This window comes from Perissodus microlepis, chromosome 20, assembly GCF_051167445.1.
Source record: "Perissodus microlepis isolate ML-2025 ecotype Zambia chromosome 20, ASM5116744v1, whole genome shotgun sequence".
In the NCBI taxonomy this organism is placed as follows: Eukaryota; Metazoa; Chordata; class Actinopteri; order Cichliformes; family Cichlidae; genus Perissodus; species Perissodus microlepis.
In genome coordinates, this window is record NC_140480.1 from 2,152,405 (window position 1) to 2,173,062 (window position 20,658).

Here is a 20,658-nt window from a genome sequence, read left to right on the forward strand (position 1 = left end):
ACTATGAATAATTCAAGCATAAAAAAGCCTCTCAGCCCAAAATATGAACCATTGGCATGTCTGCGTATAACATCAAAGAACCCATTTTAAACTGCTACTAGCAGCCTGTTGCTAAAATACATCATTTGTTCACATTTCTTTAGCTGAATCTTGAAAACTTAAACATAAGTTTAAAAAAAAAAAAAAAAAAGCAAAATTATTTATACCTGCCAAAGTGCGATTAGATGAAAACATGGCATATCTCATAATGTCGTCTTGATGCACGCTCAGTCGTCCAGGTAAGTAAATCCCAAAGCATCGTTTCTGGATGTATTTTCAGTGGGAGAAACATTTCATCACTCATCCAGGTGACTTCTTCAGTCTAAGCTGACTGCAGGCTTCCCCAGCCATAAACAGTACATTTGCACAATGACAAACTAGCCTACTGAATGAACAATGGGCTGTGAGGTCAGTTCCTTGATCATCAATATGCAAATTTCCATGACCACTGATCAACAAACACTAATAACAGGTCAGTGACAACTGATCAAAGATCAGTGGTTGTTGGTTGGGTTTCAGCCACATGGCATTTAAGATGGATTATGTGTAGGTTTTTCCTCCGCATGCCGTAAAGTTTTTGTCATGGTCAGCACATCCCATGTTATCTTCAACCTGCTAAAGGGACTTTAGGTAACAAACAAACAAACAAACAAAAGCACTGTCACAGTGAAAAAAAATTTATTTAAAAAAAAATGGCAAGTTCAAAAATCAAACCAGGATGAAAGTTTAAAAACTGAAGGGATTTCTTCTCTATGAAGGAAAAAAAACAAAAAGCCCTGCATCATGGCACAAACACTTACGGAGAGGTTGATGCACACAATAAACAGACAAATTCATGGACATGGTTACAAAACTGACCCCATTTTTGACTTGATATATTAAATGACCTTCAGATGAAATAATTTAAAAATTAGCAGCAATAAGCCACAATTCATTTTTTTTGTCTTCAATATATTTGGATTAAAATCGTGGAATGGTAAACACACAATAGTGAATCAGCATTTAAACATTTCTTTGCTTCATAGATCTAGTATCTCAAGGAGTTTAAAAAAAGAAAAACTTCAACAGTTTGCAGTGCATGAAAACAATTCCAGTCAGAGATAAAGCCCAACACAGCTGAGTAGCACTTCACACTCCCTTCCAGTGAAATCTAAGGCATTTCTGTGAGGTTTATTTGTCACCTGGAAATAAAAGGTTTTGTAGTTAAAGAGGAAAACAAGTAACAGCTAAGAAAGAACGAGATAGGACGATATTTATCCAAACCGTAAAAGTCGAAAATGAGCGGAATGATGAAAACAATGCTATGGTGCCTGTGTTTAAACTAAACTAAACAAAAAGTGGCAATGTGCCTTCAAAACATATGGAGAGAAAAAAAAAAAAAAATCTGCCATATTTATTTATTTATTTTAGGAGTTCTTACTTTTCCTACAGTCATATTAAAACAACCGCGTTTTGGTATGAAAAAGTTCCCTTTTGATGTTGCAATTCTGCTTACAATTAATGAACCATAGACAAATGTGTCACAAAAACCAAACAAAAATTATTTAAAATGAAAAGAGAAAAGCCACGTCAGCCAGAATATAAAGTCACTGTGAGGTGATCCACTGTCGCAACACGAGGTGTCTCTTGGATATTCGTAGTATTGCATTTGTAAGGACAATAAATTAATTGCATAGATCAACAGACCTTGGGGCATGTTTTCCAAACATTGGACGGAAGAGTTAAAGGATGTGGACACAGTACCAGCTGTGATCAGCCATGAGACCTACTGTAGTTGGTTATTGCCTGTGAACATTGAACACAAACTGAATCTACATTGCTCTGGCAGGATGAGGTAAGTCAAGGTTTTCAACATAAATTGCTCTTACACCGATCCCAACTGCATGCGGTGCAACTCTGTAACAATGCATCTGAACCTAGCATACATGTTTCATCCATCATGAGAAGTTATGTCTAAAAGTGCCAACACTGGTGACACTGACAGAACTGAAATATTAAAGCCTCTTTGACATCAACACTGAAACCACAACAAAGCAAGTACGCAAAACACAAAGAAAAAAAGTGAAAACCTCCATTTCTCACTATGAAGCACACAACACACTATCAAAAATAAAAATCAAAGCTTCTTTGAAAAATAAGATCAATCTTAAAAGTTTTGAAACTGAATTTAAAAAAAAATGAAACCTTTAAATAATGTTTAAGAACAAAAACAAAACATGACGGTAAAAACCAGAAATGCAGAAGAAGATTGCAAACACACAGCAATGGCCAGTTTCAAAGCATCCATAGCCTGGCCGTTATGAATCACCTAAGTAGTGTTTTCTGCAGATATAACAGGACAGATTCATGCGTCACCAGTTAATCTCCATGTCTGTGTAATTACATCTTTATACTTTAATAACAACATTTCATTCCCGCTTTAGAAAATTTGATTTTTTGGGGGATTCAGGGAAGAATCTGCATCCTTGTTTACTTAAACAAAAAAAAAAAAAAGGGGGGGGGGGGGGGGCACTGACACATTACATCACATGTATCAAGGAAGTCAAGCGAAAGTGTGAATACATTTCAATCTATTTACAGGCAGCTCTGAGTGAGATGTGATCCCTGTTAAACAACTTTGGATTTCATCACGTGAAGCAGCTCAAAGAGAACCAATATTTAAAACTCTCAGATAACAACAACTGGAATGCTTTAAATCTATTCATCTCTTTTAAAGTAGTCCGCTCTGAAATATTTCGGCAACGAACATCAGCTTAAAATGTTCTCTTCTGTGTAATCTTCTGATTGTCTGCAGCTTTGTTGAGATTGTTGGAACTAAACTTTTTTTTCCTTTTAAATATATTTAAGTGCCAAAAAAATTAAGTGAGACTGCTTCAGGTAAGGTTTCATACCTGACAAACTTGCTGCCTTTGTGAGAGAAAGAAGCTAATCGATGTCAGCACCATATCAGTCTTACAATATCAGCTTTTTCTAAAAGGACTTCAGTTTTTCTGCTTCCGAATATTTGCACCAATCAATCAATTGGACGAGGCTAGAAACACACAAAAAAAATAACCAAAGAACTATTTACAAAAAGGCAGGTTCAAGTCTGAAAGCATCAGTCAAAAAGGAGAAAAATGTAAAAAAAAAAAAAAAAAAAAAACTGCATATCTTACAAAAGCAGAACATGACCTAAAACATGGTGTTGAAATGTTCTTTTCCTGGTTTCATCCTTGCTCCCCGGAGTAGTGTTTTGAAGAGAGAAAAAAAAAAAAAAAAAAAAAAAAGAATATGATCAATGGTCATACACGACACATTTAACAGCTTTTTGAACTTTTCTTGACCGTTATCAAAATAGATGCTCATTGTTCCATTCTTCCATTTCCCCACTGTCTGCTGTCCTCCAGCTTTGCTTGTCTGAAGTAAAAGAGTTTGTTTTAAAATCTGAGTTCATAGAAAATATCTTTGTTTTTGTCCTTTGTGTGGAACAGTTTGTGTTCCTGGAGTGTCTAGTTCTTCACACAGGGAATCTCAGCTCTTGGGACCCCTCAAGAGTCAGTCGGGCCCCAGATGAAGATCTAACGCAGGGTGACAAGATCAGCCAATTAGAACGCACGCACGCACACACAGTCACTTGGGGGAATCAGTCAAAACCCACCTCTTTACTTGTTATGCTGGTAAGAGTAGGTTGCATGTTCTGTTGGTGTCTCTATGGCAACAGGTTGTTGGACGGCACTTTCCTGAGAAAGAAGCACCAAATATTTAATTAATCTGCAGTTATGTAAAAGTTTGAGTGGTAAATGTTTCCAAAGGGAGGGGAGAGGTGGAGGGCAGTACCTCAACTGAGATGTTGGTGGCAGGCACTTGGGTGTACTGGGGTATGTAGGTCCCCTGCATAGATGTGTTTGCAGGCATATACTGGAAGAGAATGGAAATTATAAGTTCATCAGCTGTGTGAATCTGCACCCGGAGAAGAATTCAATTACAAAAAAGAAGCTGAAACTCAAAAGGCACAAACCACACAATTCTTACCCTGGCCTTTCTCATAGCCAAATACTGTGCACTGTACTTACTGTACCACTGCTGCCCATAGAGAGGTGACTGAGCTGCTGTGTTAGAGGCCCCATCATTGATGCTGGCTGGATGGACATGGTGTGGTCCATCCCAGGTGTCAGGACAGCTCCCTATGGGGGGAACATCAAGAATCAAAGCTAAATTAAAAGGGTCTTGAGAGAAACAAAAACAAATAAACTGCCAGATACTCACTGTGGGTGGCATTATGTATGACTGGTGATGTAGCCAGGACGGGTTGTGTACCTGCAAGAAAATCAAAGACGTGTCAGTTAATATAAAAACACACGTGCAAAAACATTACAAAATAGTTGCAGAAAATAAAGAAGAAAATATGGCTGAAATATTAAAAACAAAATTTCAAACCAAAAGCTATAAAATTGAAAACACACAACAACCCCAGTACCTGATAGGTGGACACTGGTGGATGCATATATGGGGAAAGGGAGGTTGGTCCAATCATCCGATTGGGGGTAATGCTATAGGGAGAGGAGTAAAACCTGCAGAAAGAGGCACAGATTTCTTAGTGACCACAGCTTAGACCACCACTCCTTGGGGCTATACAAAAGATTAGCATGAGCCAGCATACTGACCCATTCTGTAAGGCTGTGGTTGGGTCATAGGTGAGGGTCATTCCTCCCTGGAGGAAGAAAACAAAAGAGCAATGTCATTATGAGGGAGAAACATGAGGTGTTTGGATTTTTCACCCCTTACAGGCATAAAAAAAATAAAATAAAAAATAAAAAATAAAGCTCACAGTCTCTCCATCTCTTGTCCAGGGCCGACCGTTCTGCAGATATTTCCCCTGGCTCTGGCGCTTCTTCTGGCCTCCATCAGCAAATTTACACAGCAAGGGTTCTGACGGTGCTGAACCAGAGGGTTTCCAAACAGGAGATAACACTCAGTTTTCTAAAACCGTTTTAATAAGACTGTTGTCTTGATGCTGAAATATGCTGAATAAATAAAGACAGTCTACTCAGCCACAACAAATCAACAAAAAAACCCTCCAGAAAACTCACCTTGAACTCCAGGTGGAGTCTTGATATATTTCCCATTGAAATGCTGGATGATGGCCTCACATTTTTCTGTCGACTCCATCCTAAGGGACACATTTTGTGCTTAATAAAACTGTAGAGTAAGCGCCAATCCATCACTTCTTTGAATGACAGTTTCTGCTTGAAAGGTTTCTACCTATAATGACCACCAGAGGGCCCACTCACCCAACATTATACTAAAAAAGTTGCTTTGAACTTTAGTACTCCCATTTGACTTGAGAGTTACTTAAATACACACAAGGTTACAGCACAACTAGTCAACTTCAGCCAGCTGTCCTACAACGGCGTGTACCTGGCAAAGCCCACTCCTCGACTGGTTCCATTGGCGTCACGGAGGATACGTGTGGAAATGGCCTGACTGAAGGGCTTCAGCATGTTCTCCAGCTCCTGCTCGTCCATTGACAGCGGCAAGTTAGAGATGTACAGGTTGGTGGGGTCTTGTTCCTGTTGCTAACCACAGAGAAGCCAGGGGGAGATGAATGATTTGGGGCTCTTGGTTTCCTTGTGACAGAACAACAGCTGAGGCACGACCACAGAAGGGTTCCAAGAAAATACAGCAGCCAGCAAACATTTGGGAAATTTACATAACCTTTGAACAGGAAGTGTGTGAGATGACTGATATTTGGAGGATGTAAGGCAGAGGACATGAAAAAAAGAAGAAGCAAGAAAAGGTAGAAGGTCTGAAGCTGAAGTCAGATTTCATTTTGGACCCGTGAGACGCCTGGAATGAGGTCTGGAGAGAAAAGAGACGGTGAAGAAAGTTCTGGCTGGATTTCAGCTCAACTCGCTCATTTTAAGTCAAGTGAAATTTTCAGTTCTATTTCTATAGCTCACTATCACAAATTTAATCTGCGCAGATCTTCATTACACTTTTCTCTTATTTTCCATCACTTATATTTTATTTCCAAAGGGTTAAAAAAGGGGATCACTGTTCAGAGCCAGGACCTTAAGAGGATGAAAGCAGGCGATTCAGCCACTGTGATATCAAAGCATAATTACATTTCATATGGCTTGCCATCCCTGGATGATCTAAAGCGATTACGTGCTCTCCCTTTCTCTCGCTTGGTGGAGAGAGAGAGAGAGAGCAGTGACATTTTGGACAAAGACCTTCGGGAACAATCTGGAGAACATCTCAAGCATTGTGCTACCAAAAACGTGGTCGTTCCGTTTCCTCGATCATGTTACTAATGCACTGCTTGCATTCAGGCAGCTATATTCATGTGGTAATCCTGACCTTGAATGCAGGCACAGATGCTGGCTCTGTCGGCTTTTATAAACCAGAGAAAATATGCAGCGCTTCCAAATCTGAATTTAAAATGATTAGAAAACATGCTGAAAGAAAGTTTCACTTGAACTGTTTTGTAGGCTTTTCCTCCCCTTCCAATTTCCTTCGTGCCCTGCTTAAAACAAATTTAATGTGACCGACGGTATCTTGTGAGATGCTCAATCTGTATCGCCCTCTAACCATTATGCATATTCATTATCTCAGAGTGCAGACGTGATTAAAAACCTGTAAATGCAGCGCGAGTTAATTTCCATGCCATGAATAATGCATGTGTAATCGCTGCGACCTGCGATGAAGGTGATTTCTCCTTCACCTTCCTCCCTCCCCGCAGTGTACACTAGCAATGAGGCTTGAACCCATGAGAGCGAGCAGCAGAGAAGCCCCAGTTGTGGATTTCATCTGTGAATGAGTCAGAGTGAGTCAGAGAGAATTCTGACGCAAACACACAAGTCTTGTTGTAAACCCGGGCTGAAAGGGTGACTGAAATCAAGTTCTTTTGCGAGCAAGAAGCCGTATGAATGTCAGTGATCCAGCTTAACGAGAGATCAGCTTTCCCAGGGCGCCGGTGGTGTGCGAGTCCGTGAGAGCGTGTCATAATCCGGTTGAGGCAAGGCTGCTGAAGTGTGTGTGCGATTGTCAAGTGGGCTCTGTGTGTCTGTGGGCGTGCGTGTGACAGGGCGGGTGGCTGGGCACTGTGCCCTGCTGACTGGGGAACTGCTCAGACACTGAGTCAGATGCCACTAGGGAGAACAGACAGGTCCTTTGTACAGGGAGCTCAAAGAGCAGGCTCTGGGACGTGCTCCCCAAACACCATCGCCACTATAAACACATACATACATGTAAGCATCCGTGGACTCTTTGTGCACAGAAATATTCTTATAGTGCACTATTATTGTGACAGCGCCGCAGTGTGCTGGCTTCACCTCTGAACAGCACCCTGGTTACTTTTCTGCAGAAGTTGTAACACTGCTGATGTTATGAAAGCGTTTAAACATGTAGGCGATTTATGTCTAAGTTTCCAAATGCTGCCTTTTAATCATATGAGCAATGTTGCATTGAAGCTGTGCAACATGCTGAACTCAAAAAGCCTGAGGTAAGAACATCCTCACTAAAACAGGGCAGATGATTTTTTCTCTCTCCCTGTTTAGTAATTGGTGTTTGGATGATTCTCTGGTTTAAAAATCCCTGCAACCCTTTCATTCTCTCTGTTACATAAACTAGTAATGAAAATCTGACACTAACTAAGTCACTTGATATACAGTCAAATGTCAAGCACATGACATATGTTCCAGCATTACCAGAGGGCCTGTCTGGATGAAGCTGCAAGGAAAATTAACATAAAAATGACCGTTTCTGATCAACATAATGCAGACTGATGAAGCCAGCGATTTTATGTATGAAAAAAGCAGATTTAAGCAAAAAGGAATATCTGATAGATTTTTTATTTATTTATTTATTTAATTTTTAAAGAATGGGGCGCTAGAAACAGCAAGAGAGATCTGTTATTTCTTAAGAGGCAGAAAAATCCAAGGAGCAACCTTTTCCCTCTATGATTAATGAGTCAACATTTAATGTGAAATTAATGAATCAAATCATTATTCAACATTTTTGCTGAGACGCTGATAAAGTGCTCTTTCAGGCTAAATTAAACTTACACCAAGCCGTTATAAATTAACCCAATGAATTTTGATACCTCAAGCTGAGTTCTCACCTTGGCCATCTGAGCCTGCACTCCGCCAGCCTTCAGTGCCGTCACTGCCTTCTGAGCAGAGGCTGGGCTATCAAAGTCAACAAAGCCATAGCCTGCAGGGAACAAAATATATGACAGTGAGATGTGCATACTGCAGGAGAGGTGCACAGTTTAAACTCATGAGGTACTCGTGGTAACGGTGTATGAATCTGAAGAGACAGCTGGCTAGGACTGGAATGTGCGTCCCTCTGGGGGACAGACGGAGGACGCTGCCCATATTAAAAAAAAGAAAACACACACCTACTCAGTAGGTACAGTGTGAAGCTGACCGCTTCATGCACTTGTCAAACAGCTTTATTGACTTCATCAGCAGCATGCTGTAACCTTGCACATTACCGACACCAGCCATAGATTTCACATCACACCAACATCTTTTTTTTTGGCTTCCCATGAAGTAAAGGAGTGATTTCTATAAACTATCAGACCCCACATGATCTTGCTCTTTTATAGATTTCTGAACTTTGGCATCTCGGATCATCTGATCACGGCCTCTTATTTATACGCAAGCCCATTCGCCCAGTCCAAGGTTGACTGTGCTGTGGGCTCAGAGTAGTCCTCTCCTTCTCTGCTGGATCTGCTGACGTTACAATCATTTCTCAAAAACTGTTTTTTACAGAAACTCTATTCCCTCTAATATGTTCATATTGGTTATTTTTTTATTCATTTTCTGTGCAGCGATGTGTAACTATGAGCATTTTCACACATGCGTGCAAGCCTGGACCATGTTTTAAAAAACACAACAGAAGCAAAACTGTGACACAAGGCAGGATGAAAATGTTTGATACAGTCAGATCTGACAGTGAATCTACGGAGACCAAATAGGTACCAGTTGTGCTGCCTCCCCCACATTCTATCAAGAAAGTATCTTGCCTAAATAAAATGAGGTATTTCTCCTCCTCCCACACATTTCTGTAAAAACCATGATGAGAAACTAGTTTCATATTTGTGGTGTAATTTTACCACTTGATATGCTACACAATTATCAGCTGACTAGAAGAGGCGTTAGTGAACTGAAAGGCCACATTTCAACAAATATTATGGATGAGCATGGAACGGCTGTGTTTTTTCATTTAATTAAAAAACAACAACAACAAAAAACCCTCACCTTTGCATTTGTTGGTAGTCTTGTCCAAGATGGCCTTTGTGGACACAATTTTCCCATACCTGAAAAACAGTGAGGTTTGCACTCAGAGGTCGTCCTTCCACTGTGTATAGATGTAATACTCTTGATAACTAAATTGTAAATCATCTAAAGATATCAATGAAGCTACACAATCACCTCATCTGATAATAAATTCAAGGCAGGGCAAATTCAGTTAGAAAAAAATGATACTGTCCCGTGGGCTTCTGCATTCTAGGAGGTCTATAGATTCACCATATCTTATTCATTCTAGCTCACACACAAATGTCAATAGGGATCATATCTCCAGGGAAATCCAACATGCTGTGGCAAACTGGTAGATATGAATCCCCCCATCAATTTTTTCAGAGATTGCATCATAATTCCCCATAAATATGAAAATTCTACATTAACTACCCACACCCCTCGCCCCACCTAGCCGTAGATACTGCAAATACACAGGATAGTGTTCGACTTGGGCGAATGGTTCTGTGCAGCAGGGTCTATCAATTCCCATCTCTCCAGGCATGTGCATGCAGTGTAATCTGATATACCTCTCCTTGGCTGTCCTGTCCAATACTGGCTCCCAGCCACACTCTCATTCTACTAACCAGCTTCTCTCTAGACAGCCTTTAACCCTCCACTGGGTCTTAGTGCCCCCTGAAATGTAATTCAACTTGCATCTAGTGGCACAGCACCACTGCCTCACTCTGAGAAATCAATTTCATAAATAATTTGACTTTTGTAAGTAAGGATTAGCTGATGACCTGTTAGCTGTAACGTGACAGTCTAACATATTCTTTTTCTTTTCTTTTTTTCCATTTAAAACAAAAACCACAAGCCTGGAAGCATTTCCCCCACTTTTTTTTAATGGCTTAAGGTCATCTATGTAGGATGTAGGACAAGAAGATCAAACAGTCATATAAATTCACATTACAGAACTTCATCTGATTATTCTGTTTGATTGTGCCAAACTCTCGAGGACTGTAAGGGGGGAAAAAAACCAAACACTTTTCTACCTTGCAAGCAAATCACAACCTGAATGCTGATGTGGGCTTGTTCTCTGGGTTTTCCTTGTCCTTATAACATGCACGAGAGCATGTTGGGCTGTGTTGACAATCACACATTTTTGATATTTTATCTACTATAACAGAGATATTTCACGTTGCAGTCATTCATTTGGTCTATTTTCTGCAATCCCATCCAATGTGTATAAGCTGGAGGGCCATTTGCCCTCATATGCAAAACCGCAATTTCACAATGCATTTCTGACTGGATGGATATGCCAGCATTGCGTTCCTACATTTGCATATACACTATATGGCAGTGCCATCAGCCTGCTTATTCTCACAACAACTAGCATTTAAGTTATGAGCTCTTCATGCTGCACACTTGCTGCATAACCAGAGCGGCAGCAAGGCACCCGGAGACACAAATGCAGGGCCCGGTGGCCAATGGAGAGCCAACCCCCAATCCCATCCCCGTCTCTCATCCCTCACTTGGTACACAGTACATCACAGAGCTTGCATGCAACAACTCTCAGTGTGGGGGAGGGGAGCTCTGGAAGTGCTGCGTCCTCAAAGTATACGCAGATTTACGGTTCCAACTAGAGCAAAGTAAGTCAGAGTCCCTGCATGAGTAGTCTTCCTGCTGCTTTACATCCTCATCTACAAGCCGTTACCCTTTTAACTATTATTGGACACAATATCCTCTTTCATTCTAGTTTAACTGAAAATTACATCAGCCTTAATGTGCTCTGCTAAAAGGCACATTTCATGCAGTGATTTTTATCTGCTCCGTAAAAGCAGAAATATGAGAACTACCCCCACAGAACACCACCTGACACACAAACCCTGAACTCCACTCACTCCTCCCCCTCTGACCCCCCCACTACCATTGCCCTTGTTTGTCTTTCCCTTTCCCCTGGGCTTGCCGTTTCCTGTAGGGTTGGGCTGCCTCATGTGAGCCATAGCTTCCAGACAGCTGTAAAATAGCAGGCCTCACCCTCCCTCATTCAATCTCTCTAGCCCTCTTTTCCCTCCTTTTCTCCCACTACTCTCATCTGCTCTTCTGGTTCTCATCACCAGGCTCCATAATTCAATTAACTAAGAGCAGATCATTCATCTCAGCCCTGCATGTTTTGATGTCTTCCACTGAAGGCCTAACAAACATATCAGATGGATTGGATGATGCTGCTGTTTGATGTCTGACTACATGCTGTCCACAACAAAGTTCTCGAAGACTCACAGCCACACTGATGAGCAACATGGTGTGATATTTATAGTGCAGAAGTGACGCTGTATCTGGATGACAGGGCTCACTGTCATACTGTATCATGACTAAAACATAAGAGCGAAAAAATAATAATCATAGATTAAACGTGTATGAATGAACACGAAGAGACAGAATGAATTAGCATGAGAGAGTGAGAATAAAGATTCTGTACCTAGTTGTTGGAAAGTCTGTGCTCAGCTATGTCAGGCTGAAAGGTCTTAGTTTGCAGCCCCAGTGATTGTTAGTTTTTCCAAAAAGCCACTACATGTGTTAAAAAAAATGCATGGATAAATGTGGCCCTCTTGTACATTACATAAATACCAAATATGGTATGGTTTAGTGTTCCTGTGCACTTAAGTTGTATGGAAACTATACATCTTCTTTATTTGCCAAAAGTAGAGATGCAAGCCTTTCATCCTTGCAGCCGACCAGCCATCACCCACCAGTCACCCATTATAATCTAGTCTGCTCTAGCCGGGTTCATGCTTCCTCAGACAGCCAGAGAAATTTATTGGGTGTAAGTGCACGCTGAAGTAAATGTGTTTTAGGTGACTTACGGCTGACAGAGTTTGACCAGATCCTGGTCTGTGGTTCCTGGGTGGAGGCCACGGATATAAAGGTTGGTTTTGCTCAGCTGCTCTCCCCCGCTGCTGCTGTTACTGCTGCCATTGCTAATTGTGGTGGTGTTGCTGTTGGGGCTTGGGGGAGCCATTTGATGATTGGACGGGGACACATATGTCTGCTGTGGAGGAAACAGAGGGCTCTTTTTAGGTACATGAAATTGGATGTACGCATGGATGCAGTCATTAACTGGAAATAAAAAAACCAACCAGTTGAGGCTAGAGAGACACAGACAAGATATCAGCATCAATTGAATGCTTAATCTGGCTTGACAGGTCAGGCCAGTCAGATAAATATTATAACAGGTCACTGTGAGGGAAAAACAGAAATACAAGTAAGATATAACAAGTATTACGATTACACAATTTATACTATTTATATGAAGCAAAATATGAGAAGAAATGGTATGTACCATTGTAGCATTTGCAAAAAATAGAAATACTAAATAATAAAAGTCAGATTGCATTCATATACAAAGATTCATTTAATCAGCCACATTTACAGGGGTATGCAAAATTAATATGGAGACATCTTAAAATGCCTGTTTTTATTTGTACATTGGATATTTTCATGTACGTTTTGGTGAACTGACTTTTTAACCTCCATCAAAACAACCATCTAAAGCTAGTTCACGAGTTCTAAAAGCTAGCCAGTGCCTCCTCTCAGCACACTGTGCTGTGGCTGCCATAGAACAACAGAATGGACAGGTTGGCATGAGTATGTCTTTGTGCAGATCCAACTCTACAGGCATCTCTACAAACCATCAATGCAAGAGATGGCACATAACTCGTGTTGGGAAGATTGCTAAAAACAGATGGAAAAGATGACTTTCTCCAGCGAACAGTGGAAAAATCCACAGTTAGCCAATCAGACTGAATGGCTTAACTTTGTGTACATTAATTCTTTAATTGCTATTCCTGCGTACTTTTTACAGAAGCACCTTTCATTTAGCAGAAGACTGCTGCTAGACAGGTGCATTGGAGAACAATGACGGCTAAAAAAGTGAGTTTACATGCACAACATCCATTATCAAAATCCTTGAGGACCTACAGAGGCCTCTCCAAAACTACAGAACTTGGTTTAAAAATTAAACTATATACAGAAGCAAAGCTGAAAAGCTTAAAAAGACACCCTAATTCTTTTTTTGCTGTTTTGATGAAGCAAACTTTGTTCACTCAGAATGATACCATTACAGACTCTTTTAGGAAGTTTTATAAAGCATTCCTTTTAGGTGGATATTGACAAAAACCTGCTAAAACTAAAGCTTTCTATTAAGCAGAAATGGGTGATTGCATACATTTCTGAAAACATACTTAAGCTTCCCATCAGCAGCAAAGTGGTTTAAAACAAACAAACATTATACAAGCAACTTCTAAGACCACAGCGGACTCATTTAACTGACACATGACTTTTTTGAATGCCCAGAGTGTTGTCGGTGGCCAGATAGCAAACAAACAATGACAGCTGTATACAGTGCTACTCCAGCTGATCCCATCTTGTGCCAACCAAATGAAATTAGTAGGGAAGTGAAGTAAAATGTATGCAAAACGCCAGCTACGCTTGGCCTTGGTGTTGCCTCCCCTCCACTGCTGGAGGAGGAGGAACAGTTTGATTAACTGAGGTCAGAAGGTCAAACCACAGAGAACAATGGGGTGGCTTGTAGCGGTGGGTGAGTCACAAAATGTAGTTTTAATCCATTACCAAGCAACAACACACAAGCCATGTGTATTAACCCTTGCCTAACAGCAGGCATGTTTAAATATCAGAAAGTTCTGTCATCCGACAGCAGCAGAGATCCCAATCCTGCAATAAGAAGGAATGTGATGGATGTATTGGATCGATTAAGCCTTGTATCCAACTCAAAGTAAGACTTTAGCTATACGCGGCATCTTTACTATAAAGGGATTGATCTTCCTGCACCAATGGCTTGTTGGACCTCACAAGGTCACCCTCAGGCCATCGGCTGATTAACAGAAAGGAAGAAAGACAGCTGGAATCAGCCTAATTATGACCCATGTCTTCTTCCCTTCCTTCTTAAATACCAAGGGTAACATTCAACAACCAACTAATATCTCTCCAAAGCTTTTAACAGTGGTTTAAAAAAATGAATGAATGCACATCTATTGAAGATATAAGTGAAAAATATTTTTAATGCACACCCATGATGACAAACAGAAACTCTGTTATTCCGATGCACTTCGAATTTAGCCATTACCTGAACGATCTTGAATCCGTACAGCTTTCACCAGACAAACATGCTTAGCTAACCACCACGCTCAACATTACCATACAGGAAGACAACACTGCGGTATGCAGATCTCAGTTTCATAACTGTTAGATCCCTACATTCGTAGGAGTTCAAAATTCAGCTTTGAGTAAATTGTACCAGCCCAGAAATACTGAAACAGTCTTACACACATGGGCAAGAAGAGCAGAAAAACAGACAATCAATGGCTGCTTCAACAAACCACAGTGACAGGACTAATAGGAGTGCACTACATTTAGGACTGGTCACATGCCAGCCAGCACAGAAATATTGCTGTTTAAAGCAGGAAACAAGGAACAGGAAGCAAGATGGCGATATCAAAATTTAGTTCGGTGCCATTTCTGTATTTCAGCAATTTTTTAATGTAACATGAATTCAAACCAAAGGGTTTCCAAGCTGTGAAAGAAAGGCTGGAGGGCCTCTGTTGTGTTTTGTTTACACTGTAATGACACACTATTAAGGATCAGAGACACATTATGTAAGTGGCTAATGGTACAGCATTCTACATGAGCTTGATTATATAGAGTTTGAATTTTTACAGCATTAGAGACTTAAAGATGTTTCCTGTCTGTGGAGCCTTTATTTAAACTATATTTATAGCAACCTCTGAACAAACTAGATGAATATCAAAACCAAATCTTTAGTCAAGCTAACAACAGGCTACAGGCATATAAAATAACTGAAAGGATATGAAGTTTCTCCTAGTACAAACCTTGCTCTATATAGTGATTTATGTGCAAACTTTTATGCTTCCCCACTACTCAGCTGCCTTATGATTTCCAAACCGATATGGAGTCATCCTTCCAAACTTGAAAGCTATCTTTTTATTCGAGCTGAGAAAACCACAGACCCCATTCATCTTATCCTGCTTCTCTAATCTCCCTCTCTTCTTTAGCATCAGTACACTGTTTGTTTTTCCACAATCACAGTCTTTTCTGGTGCTTTCCCTCGCCTTCATGATAAGCGGCCTGCACAGGCTGTCAGTAGGGATGCACCTGCAAAGGCTTGGGGAGACAGGATCCGACGGGAGACCAAGTCCGGGCCCGATTCTGGCAAGCGAAGCCTTACTAATTGGGATCTGAGCTTGTTAGCGGAAAGTGCTAATCCCTCTCATGTGCTCTCCAGTCAGAAGGTAGTGTCTCATTAAGAGCGCTCTGCTAGGCTCCATCTGAAAAGAGGATGGCAGTGAGTCAGCTTCACACCTACTCCCCATCTGCCCCAGTCCCGCTCCAGGTGTTTTGCCACCCGTGTAAGGTAATTTCCAATGTAATGGTGCAAACACATGAAAATATGCATGGAAAGGTGACAAATACCTTTAATTCAAATGATTAGGAATTAAAAATCTCATTTTACAGGCTACATTTCTTCTCAGTTAATCATTGCACAAAACCTGACTTCCTTGCATACCACTGATTTCCCAGCTGCAAGCATGTTATTTGACAATCCACAACCGCTGACATACAGTATCTGTTTACACTGCTCCTTATATCCATAACAGTGTCAGCATTCTTTACATTCCTCTGCAGCACATCAATACAAGGAGTAACGAGGACCATGGGTTCAAGATTAAAGTTCTTTAAACTGAACTACATTCCCAGAGACGCCACCGTTCGGTGCGATTCACGTCTTTGAAATGTTGATCATGAGGTTATATATATATATATATATATATATATATATATATATGAGATTCATACACACGCACATTGAATGAAAAATACATGAGGATGTTATTTATTTATTTTCACTATATATTAACTAATCAATGCAATCTGCCTGTGAACAACTGATGCTCCGTTGCTTCCCTATGCAGTCCCCACTTCCCAGTTACTATACGTTTATCTCTTTACAGCCTCAGAAAGATAAATCAGCTCTGTGTGTTGTCACCACAGCTGTGCAAGCAGCATAACTACAAAAAAAAAAAAAGGGGGGGGCCTACACCATGTTGCAGAGAGCAGCTAAAGACCGATGAGGTGATTACAGTTGGAGGGAGCACAGGTGATTCCTGTAGGGAGAGCAGGTGACTCAAGGACTTTTTCACCCAAGCAAGAACAATGAGTGCTAAATGAGGCAGAATGCATGCTTTTAACTGTAGGAGTCTCACTGTAAGACGCTTTAATGCTAAATCTGTTGATACAGAGTATGTTGAAACAAAATGCAACATCGGTCAGACACCACATTTAGTTCTTTTGTTTGATTTAAGTTCATATTAATCACAAGATAAGAACACAGTAGCCTATAAAATCCCAGATGAATTAAACTGTACAAGCAAAAATTCATTTTGCTTATCATTAAACGCATATTTGCTTATTTCTATTACCATACAGTAGCCTTTGATCTATGCACAAACAAACTACTAGCATCACAAAGTCGATCATGTTTGCACTACGCAACAACAGCATCTTTTATAAGTTTATGATATATTGTATCACAGAAAGATAGATCCATCCTACCTCCTAGGTTAAAGAAACCTTAGGTGCAGTGGAAACGATTTTAGTATTACAGATGCAATCTTTTTATATTAAATTTCTGTTGCTTCAAGCGAAAGAAAAAAAAAAAAGACGGTGAGAAAAACAGCAAGGTGGAAAGAACCACAGAAGAAAACCCCTGATGTCCTGCGGCTCGAAGGTGAGACCTATTTGCTCTTCTCTTCCTGACTAAAACCTGGGTTCATCTTAACACTTAGACAGCCTGTAAGGCTAAAAGAGAGAAAGTTAAAAAAAAAAAAAAAAAAGATCAGGGAGTTAATCAAAAGCAGAGGAAGAGGGGGGTGGGTGGGGTGTCCCTTAATCCCTCTCTTTTCTCCACCCTGTTTCTTGTAGTAAATGACACAGACCAGGGGCTGCCACTTGACACTGGATTTACAAGTCCCTTTCTTTGTGAAGGTGTGTGTGTAGGGGTGAAAAAAAAAAAACTGTGTGTGCATGTCTTCTTTCAGCAAAAAAAAGGGTTTCAGTTTGCAAAGCACCTCTAGAAGTGAGCACAATGTCTGAATCCAGGATTCCAGGAATTCCAGATCATTAATCTGAGCAATCTGAATTCTTTCCAGTCTTCTTGAGGCAGGAGAGAGAATGACGAGGAAAAAGAAGGGAAAGACGGGAAGCGTTTCAGCTGTTTCACACGTTATTCTGAAAAAAATGGCGTTTGATAGCGTGCGGGCATATATATATATATATATATATATATATTGATGCAAAATACCTATAATACCAACATAAATCCAAAAATTGGGGTTAAATATTAGTTTTTAAAAAATTCTGCCACTATCACGAGCAAAAACAAACAACTAAAACTTCAAATCGTTGACTTAAGTAACATTTCCCCGTGACTGCAAACGTTATATATATATATAATCTTTACACATGTGCGAGTTCCAGAATTTTAATTAAGAAAAATCCATACAGCCTGCACAGAAAAGTGGTTGGACGTCACCTCATCAATTACTTATCTCAGTATGCAAAATAATCAACATTTATCTTAAAAACTATTTGTCATCTTACTGAAAAAAAGAGAAAAATCAATTACACTAGACTTCTTTCGTGGGCTCAGTAACTTTCCTTTTCCTTATAGTGCCATCAGTAATCATTTGTAAGACAGAAGGGGTGGGGCATGCTGGTGCGCGTGAAAGAGGGAAAAAAACTTTGCTAACTTGTGGTTAATTCAATGAGAAGAGAACTTAGCCGAATATATATGAAATTAAAACCCGGCGAATCCACATTAAAGTCAAATATGCTTCGTCTTTATTAGGTTATCCTGAGCCTAGCGTGCCTCCACAACACATTTATAAGCTGTACTGTGTGCAGGCTCGGTATAGGAAGCGAGCAGACGCCGTATCAGAACAAACGAAAGCAAACTGTAGCCTGCTCCTATTTCACGAACAACAACGTAACGGGCCCCGTTTTAATGTGTAACAGTTTAAAGAAGAACAAGCAAAAAGCCGGAAACGAACACCGCAATGGCAAGTATGCGAGTTTAAACGTCGCCTGTGATCCACTTTCAAGGACACTGCAGCTTAAACAGCCGAGCAGCTTTTAACTGGAGAGCCAGAGCTCGAACAACACCGCATCGAGAGGGGAAAATGACTTACTTTGAGAAAGACGCGATAGAAGTGGCCGGTGGTGTCGTTATTTACCTTCTTTGTGTTTTTGCCGTTGTAGCTGTTGTAAGGGTTGATTCCTGTCCTTGGCGGCACAGAGAGCAGCATTTTTACACGGCGCTGTGTCCGGAGGAGCGGAGAGTGGAGAGAGCCAAGGCAGTCAGCTGACGTCAGCCAGGGAAATTGAGCCAGGAACAGCGGTAGTGATTGGAGCCGCGTTTCCCAGCACTCTCATGTACTCCGCTCTAAACACTGGGCTATATGCTTATTTATACTGACTTCATCTTCCAGTTGTGCCTTCTCGCCAAATAATAACACCTTTTAGGCAGGGAGATAAATAACCTACCTAGCAGACTTTTTTTTTTTGCTTTAACTTCCAGTGTTGTGTTCATTTAAGTCATCCCTCTAACCCAGTATGATTAGGAAGAAGAAATGCAGATCTACCTGCGCTTAAAGTGTACTTTGAAGAATGGGAATGGTGATTTAGATAAGGTGATCTCCCTAACAGTAGACACTTTTTATTGGCTTTTTCTTTGCTCAAGCCATACACAAGCCCTGGGTCAAGTACCTCTGGTGCACATGAAATGAGGAGGACCAGATCACTGCTACTATTTCCTGAGTTGGAAGTAGACATTGAAATACAGCAGCTTACTGAGATTTAAAAAGAAAAGGGAAAAAAACTGGGACATGTTGAGATAATGTTTTTGCCTAAGGCCAATGTAGATGGAAAGAGAAGCATTAATTAGTATTCTCCTTAATTATATAATTAAAGTTAGATTGACTCTCTAATAACGTTTTCAGCCATCCCTTCTTTTCTCTATACTTTTGCCAAGTGCATTTCCAAACCTTTCAGAGCACCAGGCCAAATTCACTAACAGAAGTTGACCCTTGTCATCTGAGGAAAATGAAGCCCACACATCAAATATGTTGTCTTACACAATCACTTGTCCCATCCTTGCCTTATTATCTGGCCCCTTTTGTATTAAATTTTAACTTCAACACCACACCAAGATGTACAGGTGCAGTAAACAAACACAGCCAGCAGCTCTTTAAGGCTAACTATTACCTACCAGCTCTATGAACCACTGCTGCATATTCAAGAACGTTGGGATCCTGTGTAAAATGTAAATCCGAACAGGAAGCAGGAATTTGCAAAACCTTTAAACACTTTGTTTAACTGACAATAGTAGAAAAACAAGATGGTACAGCTGATGATGTTTACTTCTGTGTAATCTTTTTCCTTTTCTGCTTGAAATAAATTGCTAAACAGTTCAGGGGAGTCCATCAGAAATGTCACTTCTTATTGTGTCAGATCTTTTCAGTGGGTGACAGGTCTGAACTGTAAGCAGGTTACTATAAAACACCCAGGTTATTGCACAGTGGAGACATGCTGTTGGAACAGGAGCACGGTTAAGCATTGTCTTGCTGAAATAAGCAAGGCTTTCCCTGAGAAAAACAACATGCTCCAAAACCTCAGTTTAATGTTTGGTATTCATGGTACCTTCACTGATGTGTAGGATACTCGTACTATGTACATTATAATCCATACTCACTATTATATGCCAGTATAGGATTCATGGCATATAATAGTTGCCCATCTTAATTTTTTTTAAACATGAGGCTGACATCTAAAGTGTTGATGTTGTTCTTGAAATAATAAATATCAGCAGTATTGTAATATTTTGTCTTAATACTTTTTTTTTATTATTAAATATGGTGGTAAAATGATTTTCACATCATTGCATCATTCTGTCTATATGTAGATTTTTACAGTCTTTCAACCATGTTCAAACTGGTTACTATTGGTTGCAATGGGTTTAAATTCTTAAATCATTTTTACATTAAATCAAATCTTATTTAAAAAAATTTTAAAAATAGTTGAAATAGGCAAGATGATGTCTAAATTATTTGCAAAATTTATATGCAACTGTAGTCACAGAGGGATCCCTCAACAGAGGAGAGGAGGGCTAATATTGATTATTGAGATTAGAAAATGTTGCTATGCCAACTTTTGTGTCAAAAGGGGAAATGTAGTCATTAAATAGTGTGTGTGTGTGTGTGTGTTTAATGGGAATGATCTAATGATAGGTTATTGTCATGAA

The 20,658-nt window shown here is 40.2% G+C and overlaps 1 protein-coding gene across 3 annotated transcripts; it reads right to left on the reverse strand.

Moving 5' to 3' along the window:
* Positions 1-307: 307 nt before the first annotated feature.
* LOC146363753 (RNA-binding motif, single-stranded-interacting protein 2-like) lies at positions 308-18,937 on the reverse strand. 3 transcript variants are annotated; one of them, XM_084917063.1, is made up of 14 exons: positions 18,548-18,937; positions 12,131-12,315; positions 9,285-9,343; positions 8,141-8,232; positions 5,437-5,594; positions 5,109-5,188; positions 4,847-4,956; positions 4,683-4,729; positions 4,496-4,589; positions 4,285-4,335; positions 4,092-4,202; positions 3,856-3,936; positions 3,677-3,758; positions 308-3,596 (listed from the first exon to the last, which is right to left on the reverse strand). In XM_084917063.1, the coding sequence occupies exons 1-13, from the start codon at positions 18,662-18,664 to the stop codon at positions 3,681-3,683; spliced, it is 1,263 nt and encodes a 420-aa protein (XP_084773189.1). In that variant the 5' UTR covers positions 18,665-18,937; the 3' UTR covers positions 308-3,596; positions 3,677-3,680. The 3 variants fall into 3 exon arrangements, with proteins under 3 accessions (XP_084773189.1, XP_084773191.1, XP_084773190.1); XM_084917065.1 differs by having other exon boundaries at positions 309-3,596; positions 12,131-12,312; positions 18,593-18,936; XM_084917064.1 differs by having other exon boundaries at positions 312-3,596; positions 18,593-18,932.
* Positions 18,938-20,658: the final 1,721 nt, after the last annotated feature.